The following is a 21049-nucleotide window of genomic DNA, read 5'->3' on the forward strand; positions in this document are numbered from 1 at the left end:
TGGTAACGGAGGCTTCAAAGAAAGTGTGTGGTCATAAAAAACGGGATGGATTTATTCGCTCCACTCAAAAATCAAGAAAGGCCATGCCTGAATTTAGATTCAAGAGACAGTACAAAACCTAAAGACCTAATAAAACACATATTTTTATTTTGAATATTTATTTCTTAATTCTTATGTCTAATAGTATGCGAGTGTCTTACAATTATTTTTATGTTTAATAAATGTTAGTAAAATAATGAAAAAAACAGTGTATTTGTCGATTTTTGGGTAATTTCAGGCTCCTTGCCAGAACAGAACATATTGTCCGTGGACCGCCAAATTTCGCACTTTAATTAACCATATATAGATGAAACTTTTGCACACTACCGCAAAGTTCTGTGACCTTTAAAAAAAATGTTCAAAAAAAAAAAAAAATTTTCTAATTTTACTAAATTTTTGAAATTTCACGGCCTTTGCCAGAACAGAAGACATTATCCTAGGGCGGTGAAATTTTGAACACAAGTTACTTATGTATAAAGGCAACTATTCCGCACTACCCTCAAAGCATTATAAAAAATTTTCATTTTTCGAGCCCCCCTAATATACATATCACCCATAAAAAATCATATAAAACCGATAAAAAAACATATATAACATGACAGGTGGTATTGGAACACGCCTGCCATGTTGAGGGACCTAAATAAAAAAATATAGGGACACCTACACAAAAAAAACTATATAAAAAAATATAAAAAAAATTCGCCACACATGCTTATGGCACGGCGCACTAAAAAATAACTGGCTCAAAACATTATATAATAAACTATACATTACCAGCCCCGAAGGGCTACAGAAAGTGGATGCATGATTATCCGACGCCATAAATAAAAAATTACAAATTAAAAAATATCGGACACTCACGTAAAACAAAAAAAACAATTATTATAGTTGTAGCGCACACAACAAAAAAAAAAGACCGCTACGGACGAAAATTACCGTACCAGTTCCGACGATGGCTAATTTCCGACAACCCGTCCGACGTTTGACCCGGCGGTCCGTTGGTGACCAAACGGCTAGCCTTTAGAGTAAGGGTCAAAAAATAACTAAATACCCAGTGCCGGAAATTGATTTAATTTTGTAGTTGAAACCTATCATATCAAACTTCATTCGTTAATTAATATTTTGAAAACATTAGAAATTAATGATTTTAATTGTCTTTATGGAGAACATGTTTAATGGATAAATTAGATTTTTTTTTTCAATTTTTGAGGTTAATATCTTCAACTTGATACGAATTGTAGTCATTTGACGTATCGTTGAAAAAAGTAGGTCAAGTTAGAGCAGAGAAAATAAATGATAGTCACAAAAAAATATTTTCTCAGCTTTGCATCGAAGCTAAAANGCCACAAAAAAATATTTTCTCAGCTTTGCATCGAAGCTAAAACTTAAAATATAGTAAAATAATTTTAATACGAATAAGATATTTCTTCTTGTAAGGAGCGACTAAAGTGATGGGATTCTTGATCTTTATTGAAGTTATTGAATCTAAATGAGATAAAAATCAAACGAGTTCAAAATTTATACTAACTTAAAAAGAATTAAGAAAAAATGCAAAAAATTCATTGCAACAAGCGGGATGGAACCTCGTGCCCCACAAGCTTGTAAGATACAAGTTTTACCAACTCGGCAACCGTACGTTGGTACCATCGAATGAAAAAATTGGTTATTTAAGCTAGTCTAAATTTCAAAGTTTTTTTTCTCGACTTAAAAGAAGCAAATAAATTTAAATAAGTTTAACTTTCTATGCTATATTAATTTTTTATTTATATAATATTTATGAAAATCTGTACTCCCCTTGTCAGGTATTTTAAAATAAAATAAAATACAAAACCCAGAATTTTAACACAAAAATAGCAAATTTTTGAAAACGGTAGTCATTTTTACGATGAAGACAAATCCAGAGGTCAAATTTTTCTTTTCAAATTAAAGTATATTAGAAAAGCTTTAATTTAAGATATATATAAAAGTGTCAGTCTTTCCGGAACATTTTCAAAAGTTAAGTTGAAAAAATTTTACTTTCTATACGCATTTTAAAAGGTTTGCACTAGTGATGGGAATTTCGGGTCAATCGAACGATCCGGATCGTTCAAATGATACGTTCATATAACTCGTTCTTTCGTTTATTTTTTACGATCGGTCACGGTTCTTATCAATTACTCCTTACTATGGTTTTCCTGAACGAGTCGTTCAAATTCGCATTTTCCTCGGCCCGAACTTTAGACGTTTGTCTATGACAAGGCCCAGATAAGTCATGGAGTCCTTAAGCGGGATCTCCACCCCCAGCACGGCGAGCCGTGGAGGAGTGAACTTGTACTTACCCGTGAACAAGACCGCTTCGGTCTTGTCCAGGGCGAGGCTCAGTCCACTCCCCTCCTGCTTATTTAGTATACCCGATTTATAAATGTTTGTATTGATACTAGTCTATGCTTTTTGAAATCTTTTAAAAATTAACATTTCAGGACTTGACGTACCACCAAACTTAATATCAAAAACACTTTTTAATAAGATTTCATAAATATGGTGACGGAATGGTAAATATAATATTTCGCCTTCCAATACTTGTTCTAACAATATAGATGCCCCGTTAAAATGACCCATGTTTGAAGCGGTGGTATCGCAACAAAATGCTTGAACATTATCAGTCAAGGACCATTTAACAAGACTATGGTATGTTGCGATAGCTTGATCATTTCTAGTACCAGTATTCATGAAAGGGACACCTAAAAGTTGTCCTTTACCATTGAACGAAGTTATAACAGGGAGCCTATCCACAGTTGATTTTCCAGTTAGCGAAGGCAGAATTTTCCCGTCCCAATGTACTACAATAGCTTCTTTTACTCCTATCTTATAATTACTACGAATTTTTTAGCACGTTCTTTACGTTGATTCATACGAATAGCTGTTACTATTAAAATGTGTGCCGCATCTCGATCACTAACTTTACATTTATCAAGTGCAATGGCCAATTTTTCAGTAATAAAATTTGTTGATCCTCTGTTACTTCGGAAGCGTTTTTTAGATGGTCTAGGTTCATCATCAAATACTGTGATGGTTTCTTCTTCACTACTACTAGATGATTCCAGTTGTACAGTTTCGGCTAAAATAAAAAATATTCATAAGTATGTAGTACTTTTCTAACGATTACTTAGTACACGTAATTTTAACATACTGACAGCTTCTAATTCTTTATGGACACGATTTTTCCTAACATCAGCCTCTTTCCTTCTATCTTCTATATTTTTTTCAGTATTTGCCAATTTATTGTCAATGCCAATCATTGAACCGATTCGTCCTTTCTCTCGCTGAGAAATTAAAAATTATTTGTCTTCCTCAATTTTAATTAAATCTAAAACATTTGAATGTGCAATATCAAATAGATTTTCGAGGCTACTAATAAAGTCTGATTTATTTTTAGCTTGTGTGTCAGTTTTTCTATGTTCTAATTTTTGCAAGTTTCTCCAATCATGGGATAATTTTTTTAATTTTAAAATACAATTTTGTTCGCTCTTTGTAGATATACGAGCTTTCTTCCAAAATATACTTGCTTCTTGTATAACTAAAGTAGCACTTTGACGTAAATTTAATTTTACTTCCCGTAAATTATAAAATAAAACATATAACATTAGCCTATTAGATGGCAATGTACTACCTATTATTTGATTAGAACTAAATCCAATTAAATAGTGACACGGCACCGCCTTTTGCTCTAGGCTGGCGCTCACCCGTGTCTCTCTCGATATCAGCCGTCCAGCTATTAATATGACAATCGGTTGTCATCGGTCGTCTCCCCGCCCTTGACACTGAGATAAGGCCGCCGCCGAATATGGATTACCGATATTGCTTTCTGTTTCGTTTCGACGTTCACCTGAAGTGGTGTATTGTTTTTGGCTGTTCCGTTTTCGACGTACACCTCGACTGGTGGATTAATTTTGGTGCTGTCTGTTTCGTTTTCGGCGTACACCTGAAGTGGTATATTTTTCTGTGGTTCTTTTTCTTTTCGTTTTGCTTTGACGTACATAGTTCTAGCGAACACGACTACGGCGTTTAGATATATATATATATATATATCGTTGTAATTAATCGTGCGCCCTATTTGGATTACGCATCATCTTGTGATAACTGTATTTATACTTATATATATACTTTTGAATTAATTGTGCGCCCCCTTCTGGATTACGTAATAATAGATACATTTAGACTCACGTAAGCTGGATCTTGAAACCATTACGAAAAAAAAAATGTGACGTCAGTAACTTTTAAAGAAGTAAAAAATATATAAAACGTACTGTTAAAATTTAACAATATACGTTCAATTATGTAATTCACAGTTATTGTCAAATAACATAGGTCAATAGATAATCACACAAAAAAAAAATTATATTATTTCTGATAAATCTGTAAATTCCAACATTTTAATATATATAATGGTGTACTATACGTGATTTGTACATTGATTTTTCAGTTGATAAGTAATTACGATATTCACTACAAAATTAGATACCAGAACGCAACTGTCGTACGATGGTAGTGCCCCAACGTAGACACAAAAGTTTTACACAAATTAATTAATGTTTTATATATATATATTGACGATGAGTTCGTTGTTCAAGCTCTTCTCGAATCTTCCCGTTGGATAAACTGATCAGCCCCAATCCTTCTAATTAGTGAACTACTAAAGGGGTAGAATTTAGACCCGTCAGCACAGTCTAGCTCAAAGTAGCAGACTGAAGGGTGGCTCCTTGTCAGCCACCAGCACAACTACCTTTTTACTATACCCACTAAGGGACGGTTAAGCCCAAAGACTAGCCAGCTCGTACACTAATTATTAAGATTGACTAAAGGACCAGTAGTCCAACCTTGACTCTAGCCGCACACACACACAATTCTAAGAACACGGTGAATATAAAAAATTTGCGCTAAGTCTAGGTTTTTAAATAGCTATTTTATTTAAGAAACGTATCAAACACAAAGTCAAAAAGGTAATATCAAAATGTAACACAAAACAAAATAATTCGTACAAAGACACTCGCGTCCACGTAACTCGACGTTTCTTCGACAAAACGTCCAGTCTCGTCCAATCCAGCATACTTTTCCTGTTTCCCTTTTATATTCTTTTTCCCACCATTATTAATTTGCTTACCCTGCATTTCCCTTTTATATGGAATTATTAAATTGCTCAAGAGTTCAAAAATTGGTTACTACTATTGTAAAGCTTATATTATACTAAAATCGACGTAATTCAATATTACCTCATCTAATTACTGTGCATCATCATATATATATATATATATATATATCATCATATATAGCTGTATCACTTCTATTAAAAAAACGAACGAGTTACCAAACTTAGTAAAGACAACCATCGTTAAATTTTTAAAAATTGAACATTTTTAATTTTAATACGAAATAAGGGAAAATTACTTAAACAAATACGATTTTATTTTGCTGTTTATCATAAGACGCAATAATGCATCATTATTATTTCTTATAAACTCAATTCTCCACGAAAAGTATTAAAGTTTAAAAAAAATGTATAAAAACTTAAATTTAGAAAATTTAATTTCAAGTAACTTTTGTATGAAATATTTTATTGTGTGACGAACAATTGGTGAAATATTTTTATACTTTAAAAAAAAAAATTTTAGTAAAAAATAAAAAGATAATTATTTAAATTTTTACGGAAAAGTATTGACTTTTTGATAAAAAAATATAAATGTCTTTTTTATAGTAAATATTTAGGTTTACAAATTAAGTTCTATTGACTTTTATTGTAAGTTTAATAGATTTTGAGTTAAGTTCAAAAAACTGAAAAACAACCCCTAAGGATCAATTTTAAACCCTCTTATGGCACGTTTTAAAGTTGATTTATCATGACCAAAATTGGTTTTATTTTTTTTACTATTTGAACAATATGTAGGGGTGTATTGATCAATATTTAAAAAAAAAAATGCCTCTCAATAACGTAGGACCACTCTAGTGTACACCCACCATCCCATGAGCTAAGAGTTCATGGTGAAAACAACGGATGATGTGCCCTCAGAGCTCTTCGAATGCTATGGTATACCGCAATCACCGGTGATATACCGTAGGTCCGAGAATCGCGAAGTGGTCGCCAAGGCATTTATGATGGCAGTAACTAAATTGACGCGCAACATTTCTAAATTGTTGAGCAAAACCAAGGTTCCTATCAGAATGTCTGTCAATGATGTTCTCAGACACGGGGAGAAAGTGGTATGCGACTTGTGCCATACATCATTCAAGGATTCCAACCCTAAAGTCGCAGACTACTGTCATATAAAGTTCTGGTTTTACTGTTTGATTTGTTATTTTGCCCATTTTAATTAAAGTTATGAAACAAGTAAGAAAGTTTTTTTTAGCATTTTTTCAAAATTTTTAAAAAGGCGATTATTTATGTTGTTGAATGTTCCAAGTTTAAAATTCAGAACATTTTTAGCTTAAAAATGATTTATCTTGAAGGAAAAATCTACAATTGTTCACAAATCTTATAATAAAAATGAGATTTTTAAAAAAAAAGTAATAAACTGTTTTATAAATTCATTTGTAAAATAATTTATAATTTTTTTTATTAATTATAAGATATGTGTATCTAATATTACTTTTTTAAATATTAGCATTCAAAGATCTAGAAAAAGTTAGAAGCCAGGTAGTATTTTGAAAGACTCTATTTTTACCATAACGCTCAGGTAATAATTCACCGTTACGCACTCATGTCGCTTATCATTAAAAATTACATTAACTTGAAAAGTATTAATACAAAATTGGTTTTTCGACCTATCAAAATTTTATTTAAACGATTCTGGATTTAATAATAATATGTTCTAATCTAATTTTATATAGGTGTTTCTAAATATACCCTTAGAAATAACTTTTCCTTGCAATAAACTAGATATTCACAATAATTTATTAAAATAAAACAAATTTTAATATGTACATTTTTATGAAAAATCATTATTAATTATTTTTTTTTTTTTATTTATTAATATACAGGGTGTTCAGTAAGTTAGGAAACAGTTAAATTGTTACAAACAATGAGTACAATAGAAATTTGTTTCCTTATTTACTGAACACCCTGTATACACAATCTATACACAAACGGCACAATAAGAGTATTAGCTAAGATAAACAAGAATGAAATATTGAATGAAGAAGCCACCCACCGATGACACTTTCGTCTTTTAATTATTTTGTTTTGTCCTTATACGCAAATTTATATATTTTTTTTTTTTTTATGGATTGAGTAGGTCTCTGCACCATTTACGCTTAAGGCGGCGAAGAGGGTTACCAGGGATGGTTAATGAAGATAGATTTTTTATGAGCTCATTTGGATGAGAGCTAAGGCGTAGGTGGAAACGTTTATAATAATTTTTTGCCTCTTCTTGAATTGTTTTCATACGTAGATCTTTATGCAGAGAGTGATTTGACACATATGGTGGACAATTGGTAATTTTTCTTAGTATTTTATTTTGGAACCGTTGAATTTTATTTAGGTTAGAAATTTTTGCGTTGCCCCATAGCTGTAAGCCGTACGTCCAGATTGGCTTTAGGAGAGATTTGTAAAGGAGTAGTTTAATATTTAGGTTTAAGTGTTTGTTGTTGACGATTAGGGTTTTGAGTATTTGTAAGCGGAAGTTTAATTGTGATGTTTTGGCTTTGATGTGTTGAGCCCAAGTAATGTGGCGATCAATAGTTAGCCCGAGGTATTTAACGTTTGGGGATGAGGGAATCCGAGTGCCAAAAATTGATATCTCTGGACATGGTGCTAATTTAAGTGTGAATGTAGTATGTACTGATTTGGCTTGGTTTATTTTAAATCGCCACTTTTTGTACCAATCTTCCATAAGTGAGAGATGATTTTGTAGGTTTTTGGAGGCTATAATAGGATCTGAACTGGATGATATTATGACTTTATCATCAGCATAGTCTGCTACTAAAGTGTTGGGTGTGGTCGGTTGGTCGGATGTATAAATATTGTAAAGAATTGGGGAGAGTATTCCGCCTTGCGGAACGCCTGCCGCAATTCCTGCTATATTAGAGTCCGAAGAGCCATAATGAACCTGAAAGTAGCGGTCTGTGAGATATGATTTCAGTATTATGTAATATGTTGGGTGTAGGAATTGCTTTAATTTGTATAGCAGACCTTCGTGCCATACTCTGTCGAAGGCCTGGGATACGTCAAGGAATGCGCAGGTGCAGTAAAGTTTTTTTTCGAGGGCAAAAGAGGCGGCGTCAACAACTCTATGGACATGGTGAATAGTCGAGTGTTGAGCACGAAAACCAAATTGATAGTCAGGTATAATTTTTTTATCGAACATGATCGGAAGGATACGCTTAAGCAAAAGCCTTTCCAGTATTTTGNCGAAAAATCATTATTTAAAATAGAAATGAGCGTATTGTTTTATAAATTAATTTTTAAAATAATTTGGAAATTTGTATTATTGGTTAAAAGATTAATTCTCATAAAATATCTTATAAAAAAAAAATTATAAATACAATTTTTTCATGATAAAAGTTACATGAATTAGCTAATTAATTAAATTTTTGACTGATAACTACAATTGTTATTTATTATTGTTCAATTGTTTAAATAAACATATTACATTATATTGATTTTGTGTACTATGTACTATTGATTTAATCCTTAAATCACCTTTAAAGAAAATAAATTATAAAAATTACTCATAAAGTAAATAATCAACTAGATATTTAGGAGTATAATATGTCTGAGCTGTTACATCAAAATCCATATCATCATCATTGTTCATCTCATCATTTTCATCACTTGTGCTATGACTATGTTTTTTTATATCTCTTGTATTAATACTATGAAAAAAAACTGAACGATATATGTCTTCATGATTTCCTAATAGTTCTAAAAACAATACTTTAAATTACATTTTTCGTATAAAAAAAATATAAATATATTTATTATAAATAAATAGTCATAAAATTATATATATATTATTATATATTAATGAATAATAATAATAGAGTAAGACACAGAATGAAGTGTGGGTGTGTAGAAAGGAGCATCTGGTGTGTGATAAGAAAATTCTAATGAGACTGAAAGGTAAGTTCTATATGGGTGTAGAAAGACTAGCTATCACGTTTGTTTCAAAATGTTGAGTGAAAGACAAAAAATTAGACTTTTTTTTCTAGAATTTTTTTCGAATATTTGGTGATTATAAAATCGTGTTTTTTTGACGTATTATTCTCAATATTGATCAAGTGAGAAATGAAAAAAATAAATTACAGGCACAAAAAAATACATAGCAATATATTTTAATCTGAATAAGAAATTTTTTTGCTCAAAAGGAAAACTACAGTGATTGGATGCTTGATATTCATTGAAGTTATTCAATGTAAATATGTTAAAAATCAAACGAACATTTTTTTTTCATTTCAAAGAAAATTAGGAAAAAAAAGCAAAAAAAGTTTTTACCTCGGGCGGGTTCGAAGTTCGTACTCCAAATTGTATATTACACAAATTACTCAAAAATGACAATTAAAGCTAGTTCAAAAATTCAAAATCACTTTTATGACATTTGAGGAAGCGAAATAATCCAAAAAAGATTAAATTTATATTTAATGCAAGTTATATTCATTTAACTTTTATAAAAATTGGTGATCTCATTACTTATACAAAACCTATGTAAGGTATTTTAAAATTAACAAAAAAAAAGTAATACTTGAATACAAAAATAGCACTTCTCTAGCTTTGACAGGAATTTGAACATAAAAGATAAGTCGTGGGGACAAATATATACATTTTTAATTTATAATATGTTACATAAACTTTAATTTAACATATGTTTAAAGGACGCAGTATTTCTGGAAAATTTTTAAAAGTGCTTTTTAGTATTAAAATATTAACACTTTAATCAGTGATTTTTACATGAAAATTACTTTTTTTGTCCAATTTGACGGCTATTTTCCAATAGAAAAAAAAGTGTGGGGACAAATATTTTTTATTTAATTAAATTTAACATATGTTTGAAGCTTGAAGTATTTTTGTAGCTTGCCGTAAAAGTCAAATTTTTGGGCAGAAGTTGCTATTTCGAATTTCCTCCTATGGACAGACAATGAGTCAGATTTTCAAAAAGTTTATATCGAATGAATGAAAAATACGTAATTGTTCAAATAAGTAATATTTCATTAATTTTATATAAAAGTATACAATTGTAAATTATTTGAAGATAATTAAACATAGTTTAACAAGGTATCAATCTAGTAAAGTAAAGATTGCATGAAACATATCAAAATCCTATTTTCACACCAAATTATACTATTAAAAATTTTCAATGCACAATTTATTATTTTTTGAATATTATAAGCAAACAAAAATCATTAAAAAAAATCACTCAAAAATTATATCTAATGTCCAACTATATTTTTATGGATATAAAAATATATAGTATTTTTAGTTAACTTATTATTTTATGTATAAATATCATAATAGTTAATATTATATTACCATAAGGAATATTTTGTTTTATAGTATTAATAGTAACTCGCCAATTTACATATGAATTAAAAACAAATACATTTGCTATTTCAAAATAATATCGATATCTTTTTAATTCTGAAATGTAAAATGAAACATTACTTAATTCCTCAGTAGCTATATTATGTAAACTACTAATATTGAATTCTGTGACATAAATATTGTTAAAAAAATTATTAAAAAATAATTTTCTCATGTATGAATAGTAAGTTTTTGATATTTGTTGCGTGTCACTATTTATAAACAAATCATTACGTTCTTTGAATAATGAAATAACTTTATACGTCTTAATAAACATACGGCTCAAGCTATTTTTAAAATAATCTTGATATAAGTTTAAATCCATAAAAGATTTCATACTTTTAATAATTTGTTGACCCAGTTCAATGATTTTATCTTTCATAATGGTTTTTGATTCGCTAACTTGAGATTTAAAAATTAAAACAAAATTATGAACCAAAAAAATATATAAACGTACAATCAACATAATTGGACGAGCTGTTGCTATGTATAACAAATTTAAAAATACTTGTACATTTTGAAAGTTAAAGTCAAACTTGATGAAATGAAACATATCGGACAATTTTATTTGTTGATTATTATTATTCTTTAGTTTTAACGGAACATATCGAACAATGTCTAAAACATTATTTACTTGATTTTCCATTAGATCATAAAACAAAATATTTTTAGGATTGAAATTTTTGTATGATTTTTTTTCAAAAGTTAATGCTAAATTTTTTACTATGTCACAATAATTGTTTAATATTATATTATTATCCATTACAAATATATCTCTTAGAGTCAAATATTCTTTCATATTTCTAATTATTTTACTATTAAGTTTCTCGAGTTCATTAAGCAAAACTGCCGAGCTGTATTTTATTGGTTCATTAAAATTAGTTAGGGAAGTGAAATCATTTTGAACTGATACTTTTAAACACTTATCATTTATAAAATATTCCAATCTTTCTACTATTGAACGATGTAGAATCTTGTAGCCCTTCAGTAAATTTTGTGAGTTTTTAGATTTATTTAATTTACCATGTTCGTCTTTACCAATCATATTTATAGATCCCGATACGTTGTTCAAATATAAATTTACTGTCATTATATCCGCTGCGATATACTTCTCGTCCATTTCTCGTAATGAATCTAACATAATCATAACAATGTCGCCATGAGATTTTACTGCTGTTCCATAATTTCTTAATTCAAGTTCAGAAATGTTATTTTCAAAGTTAAATAAATATTTCTCACTGTACTTGAAAAATTTAAACAAATGTTTAGAGAAATTGCAATGTAATTCCAAATGGTCTAAGGAAATTGCACATTTTGTGTAAAGAAAAAGAGTTATGTATAGTCTAAGCTTCATCATTTTAACGTATTATTCACTACTGATAAATTTTCAAAATATAAAAAAGAGGAACACTTGTTCTANTGATAAATTTTTAAAATATAAAAAAGAGGAACACTTGTTCTATAATTATTCTAAACAAAGAGTAAATATATTGTTATAATTTATTACGTTTAAGGAATATTTTTATACATATTTTTTCAGACCTAAATAACAATGTTCATAGTCATTTATGAAATTATTTTCATTATCAATGGATTGATGGAATTAAACAATTGTATAAGGTAATGTTTACATAATTTAATATTTAGTTCTTTTATGCTATTATCCTTGAGTACCTTTATAATCGAAGTGACTCGTCTGACTCGGATACATTATTTAGATATACATTTATATCTGTATTTATTAAACAATTTTATTACGTGGTCTTTTAATATGTTTCAAGGTTTTTCTAATTTGTTATAAAATAAACAATGGTATATATATATAATGAAGTTAAAAATAATAAAAAAATTGAGGAACACTTGTTTCATAATTATTAAAATAAGAGTAAATATATTATTATGTTATATTAGGCTAAAGGAATATTTTTATACAGAGTGTTTCAAACTTATCTGACAACGCTCATAAGATTTGATACAATTATCATTTTAAATGTTAAAATGAAAAATAAAAAACTTTTATTCATGTAATAATTTTTCTTACAATATTACGTCATAACATGTTTAAAGTGATTAGATTTTTTGTAAAATTTAGATTCTATTATTGTGCGAGCAAACGATGTAATACATGAAAGAATATTTTCATTATAGAATCTTGCATATATATTAGAATTTATTAGGCTTTTAATATGATTACAGTATTTACTTTGTAATAGGAAAACGGGATGTAAAAAAGAGTTAATAACTAGTTTTTGAAATGATTCTACATAACGATGGTAAAAATTGAACTTTATGAAACGAAATGAATCTGATAATGCAATATTACTATCGTCTGCACATTTTTAATTTAAGGGAGTAAATCGGAGAAGATCTAAATAATCATTTTTCACGTGTGCTTTAATTTGTCTTCTTTGAGAACCATTCATGAAATTTCTTTCATTTTTAATATGTTGGTGATCGAATAAATCATAAAATATCAAATATTTTGGTTTAAACAATTGTTTAGAGGAATGTATACACAAGTTAGTATTTAATTCTTTCATTATTTTATCCCTTAGATGCCTTGTGATGAAAACCAATTGCTTTTGTAATCAAAATGAATTGTTGAATATTTCATTTACATAGATCATCAAATTTTTTTGGATAGTTTGCAATTAGTGAAACAACTTCATCAGCACATAAGTATTAATTTATTTAGGTAACTGTTTTGATATATGTTCATGAATTATCTGATATCCTTTTATTAATAGTAATTTATTATTTTCTTTTGTATTTTTAAAAGAAAGGTTTCTACAAATTATATTAACTACTATGCAGCAAAATAATATTTTAAAAATATTAAGAAAATGTTATTTACAAAATTATAATGTTTTGTAAATATATTCTAAATGTTGATTAAAAGTTTTGATATATTTTCAAAATATTTTTAGATCACTTTTTGACAGACAATAAAACATTGTCACAATATTTAATTACATTGTTTTCAAAATATTATTTGCATATATAATGAAAATATATCAGTAATTTAGTAAAACTAAATGAAGATAATCAAGTGGAAAAAGATTTATAATATCAACATTTTGTATTAGAACAAGACAAGAAATAGTAGGAGAGACATGACCATGACGTACTTAGAACACCGGTGTTCTAAGTACTTCATAACTAAATAATCATCATAACTTCGTTTGATACTTTCATTATCTCAATAACACACTTGGTACAAGAAGAAAATCCTGAGTGACCTTTAACTCAAAGTGCAAAAGACTTAGCCGGAGCGTTACAACAAATTGCTTCAATATGAATTTTTATTACTTTGTTATAAACCACAACACCATTCTCAGTAAGTTCTAATACTTCTTTAATAAAATCATTAAGAAATTCGTGACTACCTATTGGCTTATCATTTCCATAGAATATACCAATAGGAAAAACAAATTTATTATGTGGAATAATATATGCGAGTATAGACTAAAACTGACTGGAGCTACTTCTAGAGATAGGAAGACCATCTATCCCAACAGCTAGTTCCATAGACTCTATATTTAGTCCTATAATAGAGGAGTACCTCAGTATTCTATTTTTTATACCAAAATGATAATATATACCATTAGGATTAATTTTTTTAATATTAGATATTATAGTAGATTTAATTTAATCCAATTAATTCTAACAAAATTGAAAAACCAATTGAAGTTATAAGTTTACTTATTACATCATAAATAGGCATGGCCTTATGGCCAGCAACCCACTAGGGGCAAAACATGTTTTTACATTGTAAATATTGAACCATTTCCAGGCATAACACTTTTAAAATAGTATTTTTTTTTTTTAATTAATGATTCATTATTATAAATATTTGTACAATTAGGATAACTTTCAGAAATTTTCTATAATCACAACGATGATTGCATTAGCTCACAGCATGTAACAACCATGGTTAAGGTATTGAATGAAAAACTAATATTGTTGATTATAAAAATTACTTTCCTTTTACAAAGTGTATGTGGCTAAAGGTAATAATGCTACAGTATTATACTTTAATATAAGTCAGTATAATAATAGCAGATTGAAATAGAAATAATCCTCCAAGGTATGGCGCATGAAAACAATGAAAGACAATGAAATTAACGTGTTAAAAACATAAGCGAACATTTCATGGAAAATATGATTGTTAACACAGTACAGAAATATATTACTTCCCAGAACCGTGGTTTTAAGCTATTGATAGGTTATCATAAGAATATGAATTTATTAAACTTTATAGTTCTATGCGACAGTGATTTGCGAGACCTACATTTTTCTCTTAGGCATAGGCGCAACTAGAGCTCTATTTCTTAGTGGCCTAAATTTTTAAAGACTTTTTTTTTTTTGCTCAACTAACAAAAAAAACCGGGTGACATTTCAGGATACTATTAGGCGCGGGACTCTGTGAAGCAACTACACCTCCCCAGGAAAAATTTATAAGTACGCCATTGCCTAGGGTTGCCATGTTTAAGAAACTGCTTTTACCGTGTTCATTTTTTACTTAAATATGTTGCATTAAAGAGTTTAAATATTGAAACAGAAAAATTTTTTCTATGTTTTAACATCATTTTTCTTTCTCTGTAGTTTTAAATACTTGTGTATTGTAATTTTTAACAAAACTGTCCACTAAATTTTAACGCTGCAGACCTTAATTACCCATAGTTTATAATTAAAGTGCAAAAATTGGACTAACCCAATAATACGAATATGAATTCATTTTCGTATTATGAAAATGTAAATATATTATATGGCGCATAAACTAAATGTTTGTTATAGGTGATAACATACTTATTAACTATTTTCGTATTATCACTTCGCCGATCTAATCAATACTCGAATTTCTAGCCGTCATTGTTTAATATTTTCATAAATATTATTTGTATGTACATGATAAGCTATAAAATGTCATATAATATTATATTATGATATGTTTTATTATTTTTTTACACTTTGATGAGTCAAAATGCAAAGTAGACTAAAAAGGACCTATACTTGCTTGTTAATAAGGGACACTTATATTTTAAATTAGTATTTAAATGTAAATGGTAAAATAATTCTTTTTTACACACAATATAACATTTTCAAGATAATTTATATCAAATTTTAAAAAATATTTGTAAAATATCTTTTGTAAATGATTAAAATACAATTCTTATAAAATAAAAGTAATTTTTACAAAATACTTTCAAAATTTTATTTTTTATTTTCAAAATGAAGGTAGTAAAATATTTATTATTGATATATAATATAATATTTTGAAAATAGTTGCTATTAAATCTTTACAACATATTTTATAAAACATCATTTGAAAATATTTGAAATATATTTTTTTTTTTAATTATTTTGTACGAAATATTTAAAAAATTTTATGGAAGTGTAGGTGATGAAATATTTTGTAATACATCTAAGCAAAATAGTTTCATAATATTAATATGTATAAATTGCTATGTGGGCTGACTCGGATTCATTATTTAGATATACATTTATATCTATATTTATAAAACAATTTAATACTTGATCTTTTACTATGTTTCAACGTTTTCTAATTTATTTTAAAGTAAATAATTTTTATATAAATAGATTGTTTCATTTTTCAAATGATAAAATTTTTGTAATATTACGTATTATTCCCTTTGCTATTTTTAAATTAAAGTTAAAATAAGTTTTTTATTGTATTTTAACTTCGCATCCATACTGAGAGGTATTAATTTTACTTTGATGTGTTTTTTTTGTTTGTTTGTTATCACTTTTTTTCAGCTCTCACAGCACCGATTTCTTTTAACGATTCGTCGTAAGATCACAAATAATATCTAGTTAATGATATTTACAAAAAAAAGCATGTCACATAAAAGAAATATATAAAAAAAAAATTATTAATAATTTGAAATAATAGTATTATCATGAACTTTTAAACATGGTATCGTACTCCAACACTTTAAAAAGATACATGTGAACAAACAACTGCCATGTGAATTTTTTTATTAATTATAAGATATTTTTATCTAATATTACTTTTTTTAATATTAGCATTCCAAGATCTAGAAAAAGTTAGGAGCGTGGTACTATTTTGAAACACTCTATTTTTACCATAACGCTCAGGTAATAATTCACCGTTACGCACTCATGTCGCTTATCATTAAAAATTACATTAACTTGAAAAGTATTAATACAAAATTGGTTTTTCGACCTATCAAAATTTTATTTAAACGATTCTGGATTTAATAATAATACGTTCTAATCTAATTTTATATAGGTGTTCCTAAATATAACCTTAGAAATAACTTTTCCTTACAATAAATTAGGAATTCACAATAATTTATTAAAATAAAACAAATTTTAATATGTACATTTTTATGAACAATCATTATTTAAAATAGAAATGAGAGTATTGTTCTTAATGTATAATTTTTTACATTTTTAGGGGATTACTTGTCTAGGACTGAAGCCCTTTTTTAGATTCACATAATGTACCATTATCTAATAATAGAAAAAATAAACAGAGCAAATGGTTTTTTTAGAAATTGAAATGTTAATTTATGGCTGAAATTAATTAGTCGAATATTCTTAGTTTTCTTTTATTCACCTGAGAAAATTGTACCTATAAAATAATTTATATGTAATAATTAATTAATATATAGAAGATTATTTTAATTTATACTGATAAAAGAGCTTGAATTTATTGCGCCGAGTTTTCTTGGTGTTACCTTTTTCTAAGTACTGGTTAAAAGAGTAATTATCAAATGAATTGTCTACAACTTGTCTGTATATTAAAATTATTATATTATATTTGAAAAAAATAACGTAACTTATTTGATGAGACCAGGATATCGGTATTGACAATATCAAAGATAAGTTCTTTGAAATACAAGGAACCTTAAATGATATTCAAATCAATTAATAAATATGTAATTATTAAAGATTAAAANGAACCTTAAATGATATTCAAATCAATTAATAAATATGTAATTATTAAAGATTAAAATTTATATGGAAAATCTTCGACTTTTTAAAAATATCAAACATTTTTCTGATATTTTTTTATACATTATAAAAATTTGTCCATAAATCTCTAAAACAAATATCATAACTTAAAATTATAATAGAATAAATTATTTTTATTATTTTCGTGCAGATATGCTAGGGATAAATAAAATTTTAATATGATGACAATTTACGTTTATATAAATGTCAAACACTTTTTATATAGTTCAGTTTAAGAAAAATTCAGTGTTTATTTTCTTACTTAAATTAACCTTTTTCTATTTATATAAAATAAGATAATGTTTTTTGCTACAGGTATTGTTGCAATAATAATTATTTATTGTAATGAAACACACGGTATTTCTATTTTTACGATACAATCTAGTCAAGCATTACATTTTCTTAAAGGAGAGCCTGTATTTAACATGCGAAATGAAGTGGTTTCGTTTGGGAACTTAATCGAAGAAGTATCGAAATTGAATGATTATAATTATTGGTCTTACGCTTCAAACCAAGGCCTTAAGTTCGCTGTACAATTCCGAGTAACTAAATACATTCTTACATTGTCCGTTTACTGTTTAGAAGCATTGAAATTTAATCGACCAGATGTTTTTTCTGAGGAAAAAGCTTATAATGTGTTTATTACAGCCAATTCCATTATTTTTCAAGGTTTGGGAGTTAATGCATATTCCCTAATAAGTGACGTTTATGATGAACATATTCGAATATTGAGGTTACCTCAAATTGATATTCTATTAAAGTTAGAAGAAATTATTGCTTACTATACAAATATAATTAAAAAAAATATAAAAATTAGATGCAATGAAGTTCTTCTTCAATTTGCAGCACTAAGTATTTCTAACGTTAAACCACAATTCAAAGATGTATATGAATCAATTCTAGAGTTAATCAAACCTCACAAAGTATCATTAAATATTGGTTACGCATTTAGTAACAATGATAAAATAGAATTAGTCGAAGTTACTTCAATTCTATATGAAATACAATGCCTAATGAAAAGTGAATACAGTGCATACAATGCATAATTTAAAATATAAGGCTAAATGCATTGTTTCTTTATAAAAAAATTTACCTCTTAACAGTAATTTAATATTTTTCATTTAAATGAGCTATATACGAATTTTTGTTAAATAAATTGTTTAACTTCGAGCTTATAATTTTAATGTTGATTTTTAATAAATTAAAATTTTTGATTGAATGTAGCAAAATTAAATGATAACTTGTAATCTATTATGATAATTTTAAATAAATTTAATAAGAAATTTGTCTAATTTATTTATATCGGAGAGCTATTTTTGTTTAAACTTAATATTTTTATTTAATAGTTTTAGTAAAAAAATGTGGGATATAAAGCTATACTAAGTATGACGAATTGGTCTCACTACATCACCTACTGGCAAAAGTAACAAAATCCGAAAAAAATCAATTTTACAAGAGAGATAAAATAAAATTGAAACACCTATACTATTTATTTATAAATTAAACTATTCATAAGACTTTTTTATAGCTAAAATTATAGCTAAAATAATAAAACTTTCTTGGCTTAAAGTTAAGTGTTTTTTTATCCTTATTGAAAAATTAAAAATTCTGTTTTGTGGCACTATATTTTCCGGTAAGTGATGTATTACAATAAATTTTATTCACAGAATTATAAATAAATAATTATGCAAAGTTTTAATCGTAGATCAAAAACTATAGTATTTAATATTTAGGTGAATATTTGCAAGAATATTCAAGAATATATGAAATAATTTTGTAATATTTTTTACTGGTAAGTAAATAATAAAAACTCAAATGACGTCAAACGATTACTTAGAATATATTACTAGATCAACATTTCTTACCATAATTTTTGTTCTCGTCTTACGTCATTAATCTGTAAATTATATTTAAATATTATTTTTTAAAAAAACCAATCACAGTGGGATTATGGTACAGTGGTGACTTAGCATTGTTGAATCCAGTATAGATGATATCTGATAGTGATTAAAATTACTATCATAAAAAACGCTTCGATGCAAATCTGTAGATAGTGTTTAATTTAAAAAAATTGGTGGAATATTCCAAAAGCAGCACGATCTTCTATTTCCTTATTTATATCCTGATAACAAGTTTTATAATTTATAAGTGTAATATATAAATAAATATTTATTATAGCAATTAAATATAGTATCAAAATGATATTTTATAATTTAATATTGTAATTTTTTTAATAACTTTGATGTCCGTTTTTACCATGAAAACAAGTTTGAAATAATTTTTTGTTGTATTCGAGTATATAACATAAGCTTTAATTTTATATAAATGTGTCAGTATTTCCGGAAAATATTTAAAAATTAAGTTGAAAAATTCGTTTTTTTAAGTTTTTAAGTTTTAAACCCCCCTTTATAAAATTAAGTGGTCCGATTTTAAATAAAAGTATATCAAATAAAAGAAATATAAATTGTATTTCTCATTAAAAAAATTGTATTGATCTGTAGTGTTTTGATGTTTATATTTATTACAAAAATACTACAATTAAAATTTACAATAATTAATAATTTTTTAACATTGAAATATGAAGTATATATACATAAAAATAAAAGTACAAATATTAAGTGTCAATGGATTGACGGACAGCGCGATACTAAAAATAATACACGGAGTGTTATCGTACTGCAGTGTACATCTAAGATAAAAACATAAAAACATATAAACATATATAAACGCATTCATTGTGACATGTTATTTAACATTTTTGTTAATCCCTACATTACCCCCTTTCCAGTGAAAACGATAATTTTACGTTTAACATACATAGTTACAAATATAAAATATAAAAATACAAATACAAATATAAAAGTGATACAACTCAGAATTTACAAAAACCTTACGGGGAGGCGGATGGTTCTTCCTGACTTGGTTTGTTTTGTTTGTATTATTGTTGGTCTTGTAGTTGTATTGCTCTGGTTGTGCTGGTTCGTTGTTATTGATAGATTTGTGTTATTATCTTCATTTTCGTTGAAACATGGCTTCAGTCTGTCTATTGATATGATACATTCTCTTTGCCTAATTAATAATTTAAAGGTTTTTTCGTATCGTTGAACAATTTTGTACGGCCCTTCATATGGTTGTTCTAGCGGTTTCTTGACCCGGTCGACCCGAACGAAAACGTGTGAACAGGATGCTAGATCTTTATATATAAAAACTTTTTTACTTCCGTGGTTTGAAGTTGACACTGGGCGTATGGTTTCCATTGTTTTCTTTAGTGTTTCAGCAAAGGAACAAGGGTCTGTCGCCACTGATGACTGCATAAAAAACTCATTAGGTAATCTAATCGTACTTCCAAATACAATTTCTGCAGGTGTTAAACNTTTTCGAAAAATTGGTATTTTCATCATTTAGGCGTTTACTTCTTAAGTCCACTAATAAGCCGAAATAGTGGAGAAAGTCAGCACCTAT

At 27.3% G+C, this 21049-nt stretch overlaps 2 protein-coding genes across 3 annotated transcripts; one reads left to right on the top strand and one right to left on the bottom strand.

Annotated features, from left to right (window-relative positions):
- Positions 1-8592: 8592 nt before the first annotated feature.
- Positions 8593-11947, bottom strand: LOC126907525 (uncharacterized). 2 transcript variants are annotated; one of them, XM_050688884.1, is made up of 2 exons: positions 10925-11947; positions 8593-8932 (listed from the first exon to the last, which is right to left on the bottom strand). In XM_050688884.1, the coding sequence occupies exons 1-2, from the start codon at positions 11940-11942 to the stop codon at positions 8736-8738; spliced, it is 1215 nt and encodes a 404-aa protein (XP_050544841.1). In that variant the 5' UTR covers positions 11943-11947; the 3' UTR covers positions 8593-8735. The 2 variants fall into 2 exon arrangements, with proteins under 2 accessions (XP_050544841.1, XP_050544839.1); XM_050688882.1 differs by having other exon boundaries at positions 10535-11947.
- Positions 11948-13581: 1634 nt separating this feature from the next.
- Positions 13582-19151, top strand: LOC126907546 (uncharacterized). Its single transcript, XM_050688914.1, has 2 exons — positions 13582-13922; positions 17903-19151. The coding sequence occupies exons 1-2, from the start codon at positions 13880-13882 to the stop codon at positions 18631-18633; spliced, it is 774 nt and encodes a 257-aa protein (XP_050544871.1). The 5' UTR covers positions 13582-13879; the 3' UTR covers positions 18634-19151.
- Positions 19152-21049: the final 1898 nt, after the last annotated feature.

The sequence above is a fragment of the Daktulosphaira vitifoliae genome, unplaced genomic scaffold (genome assembly GCF_025091365.1).
Source record: "Daktulosphaira vitifoliae isolate Bord-2020 unplaced genomic scaffold, ASM2509136v1 Scaffold_5, whole genome shotgun sequence".
NCBI classification, from domain to species: Eukaryota; Metazoa; Arthropoda; class Insecta; order Hemiptera; family Phylloxeridae; genus Daktulosphaira; species Daktulosphaira vitifoliae.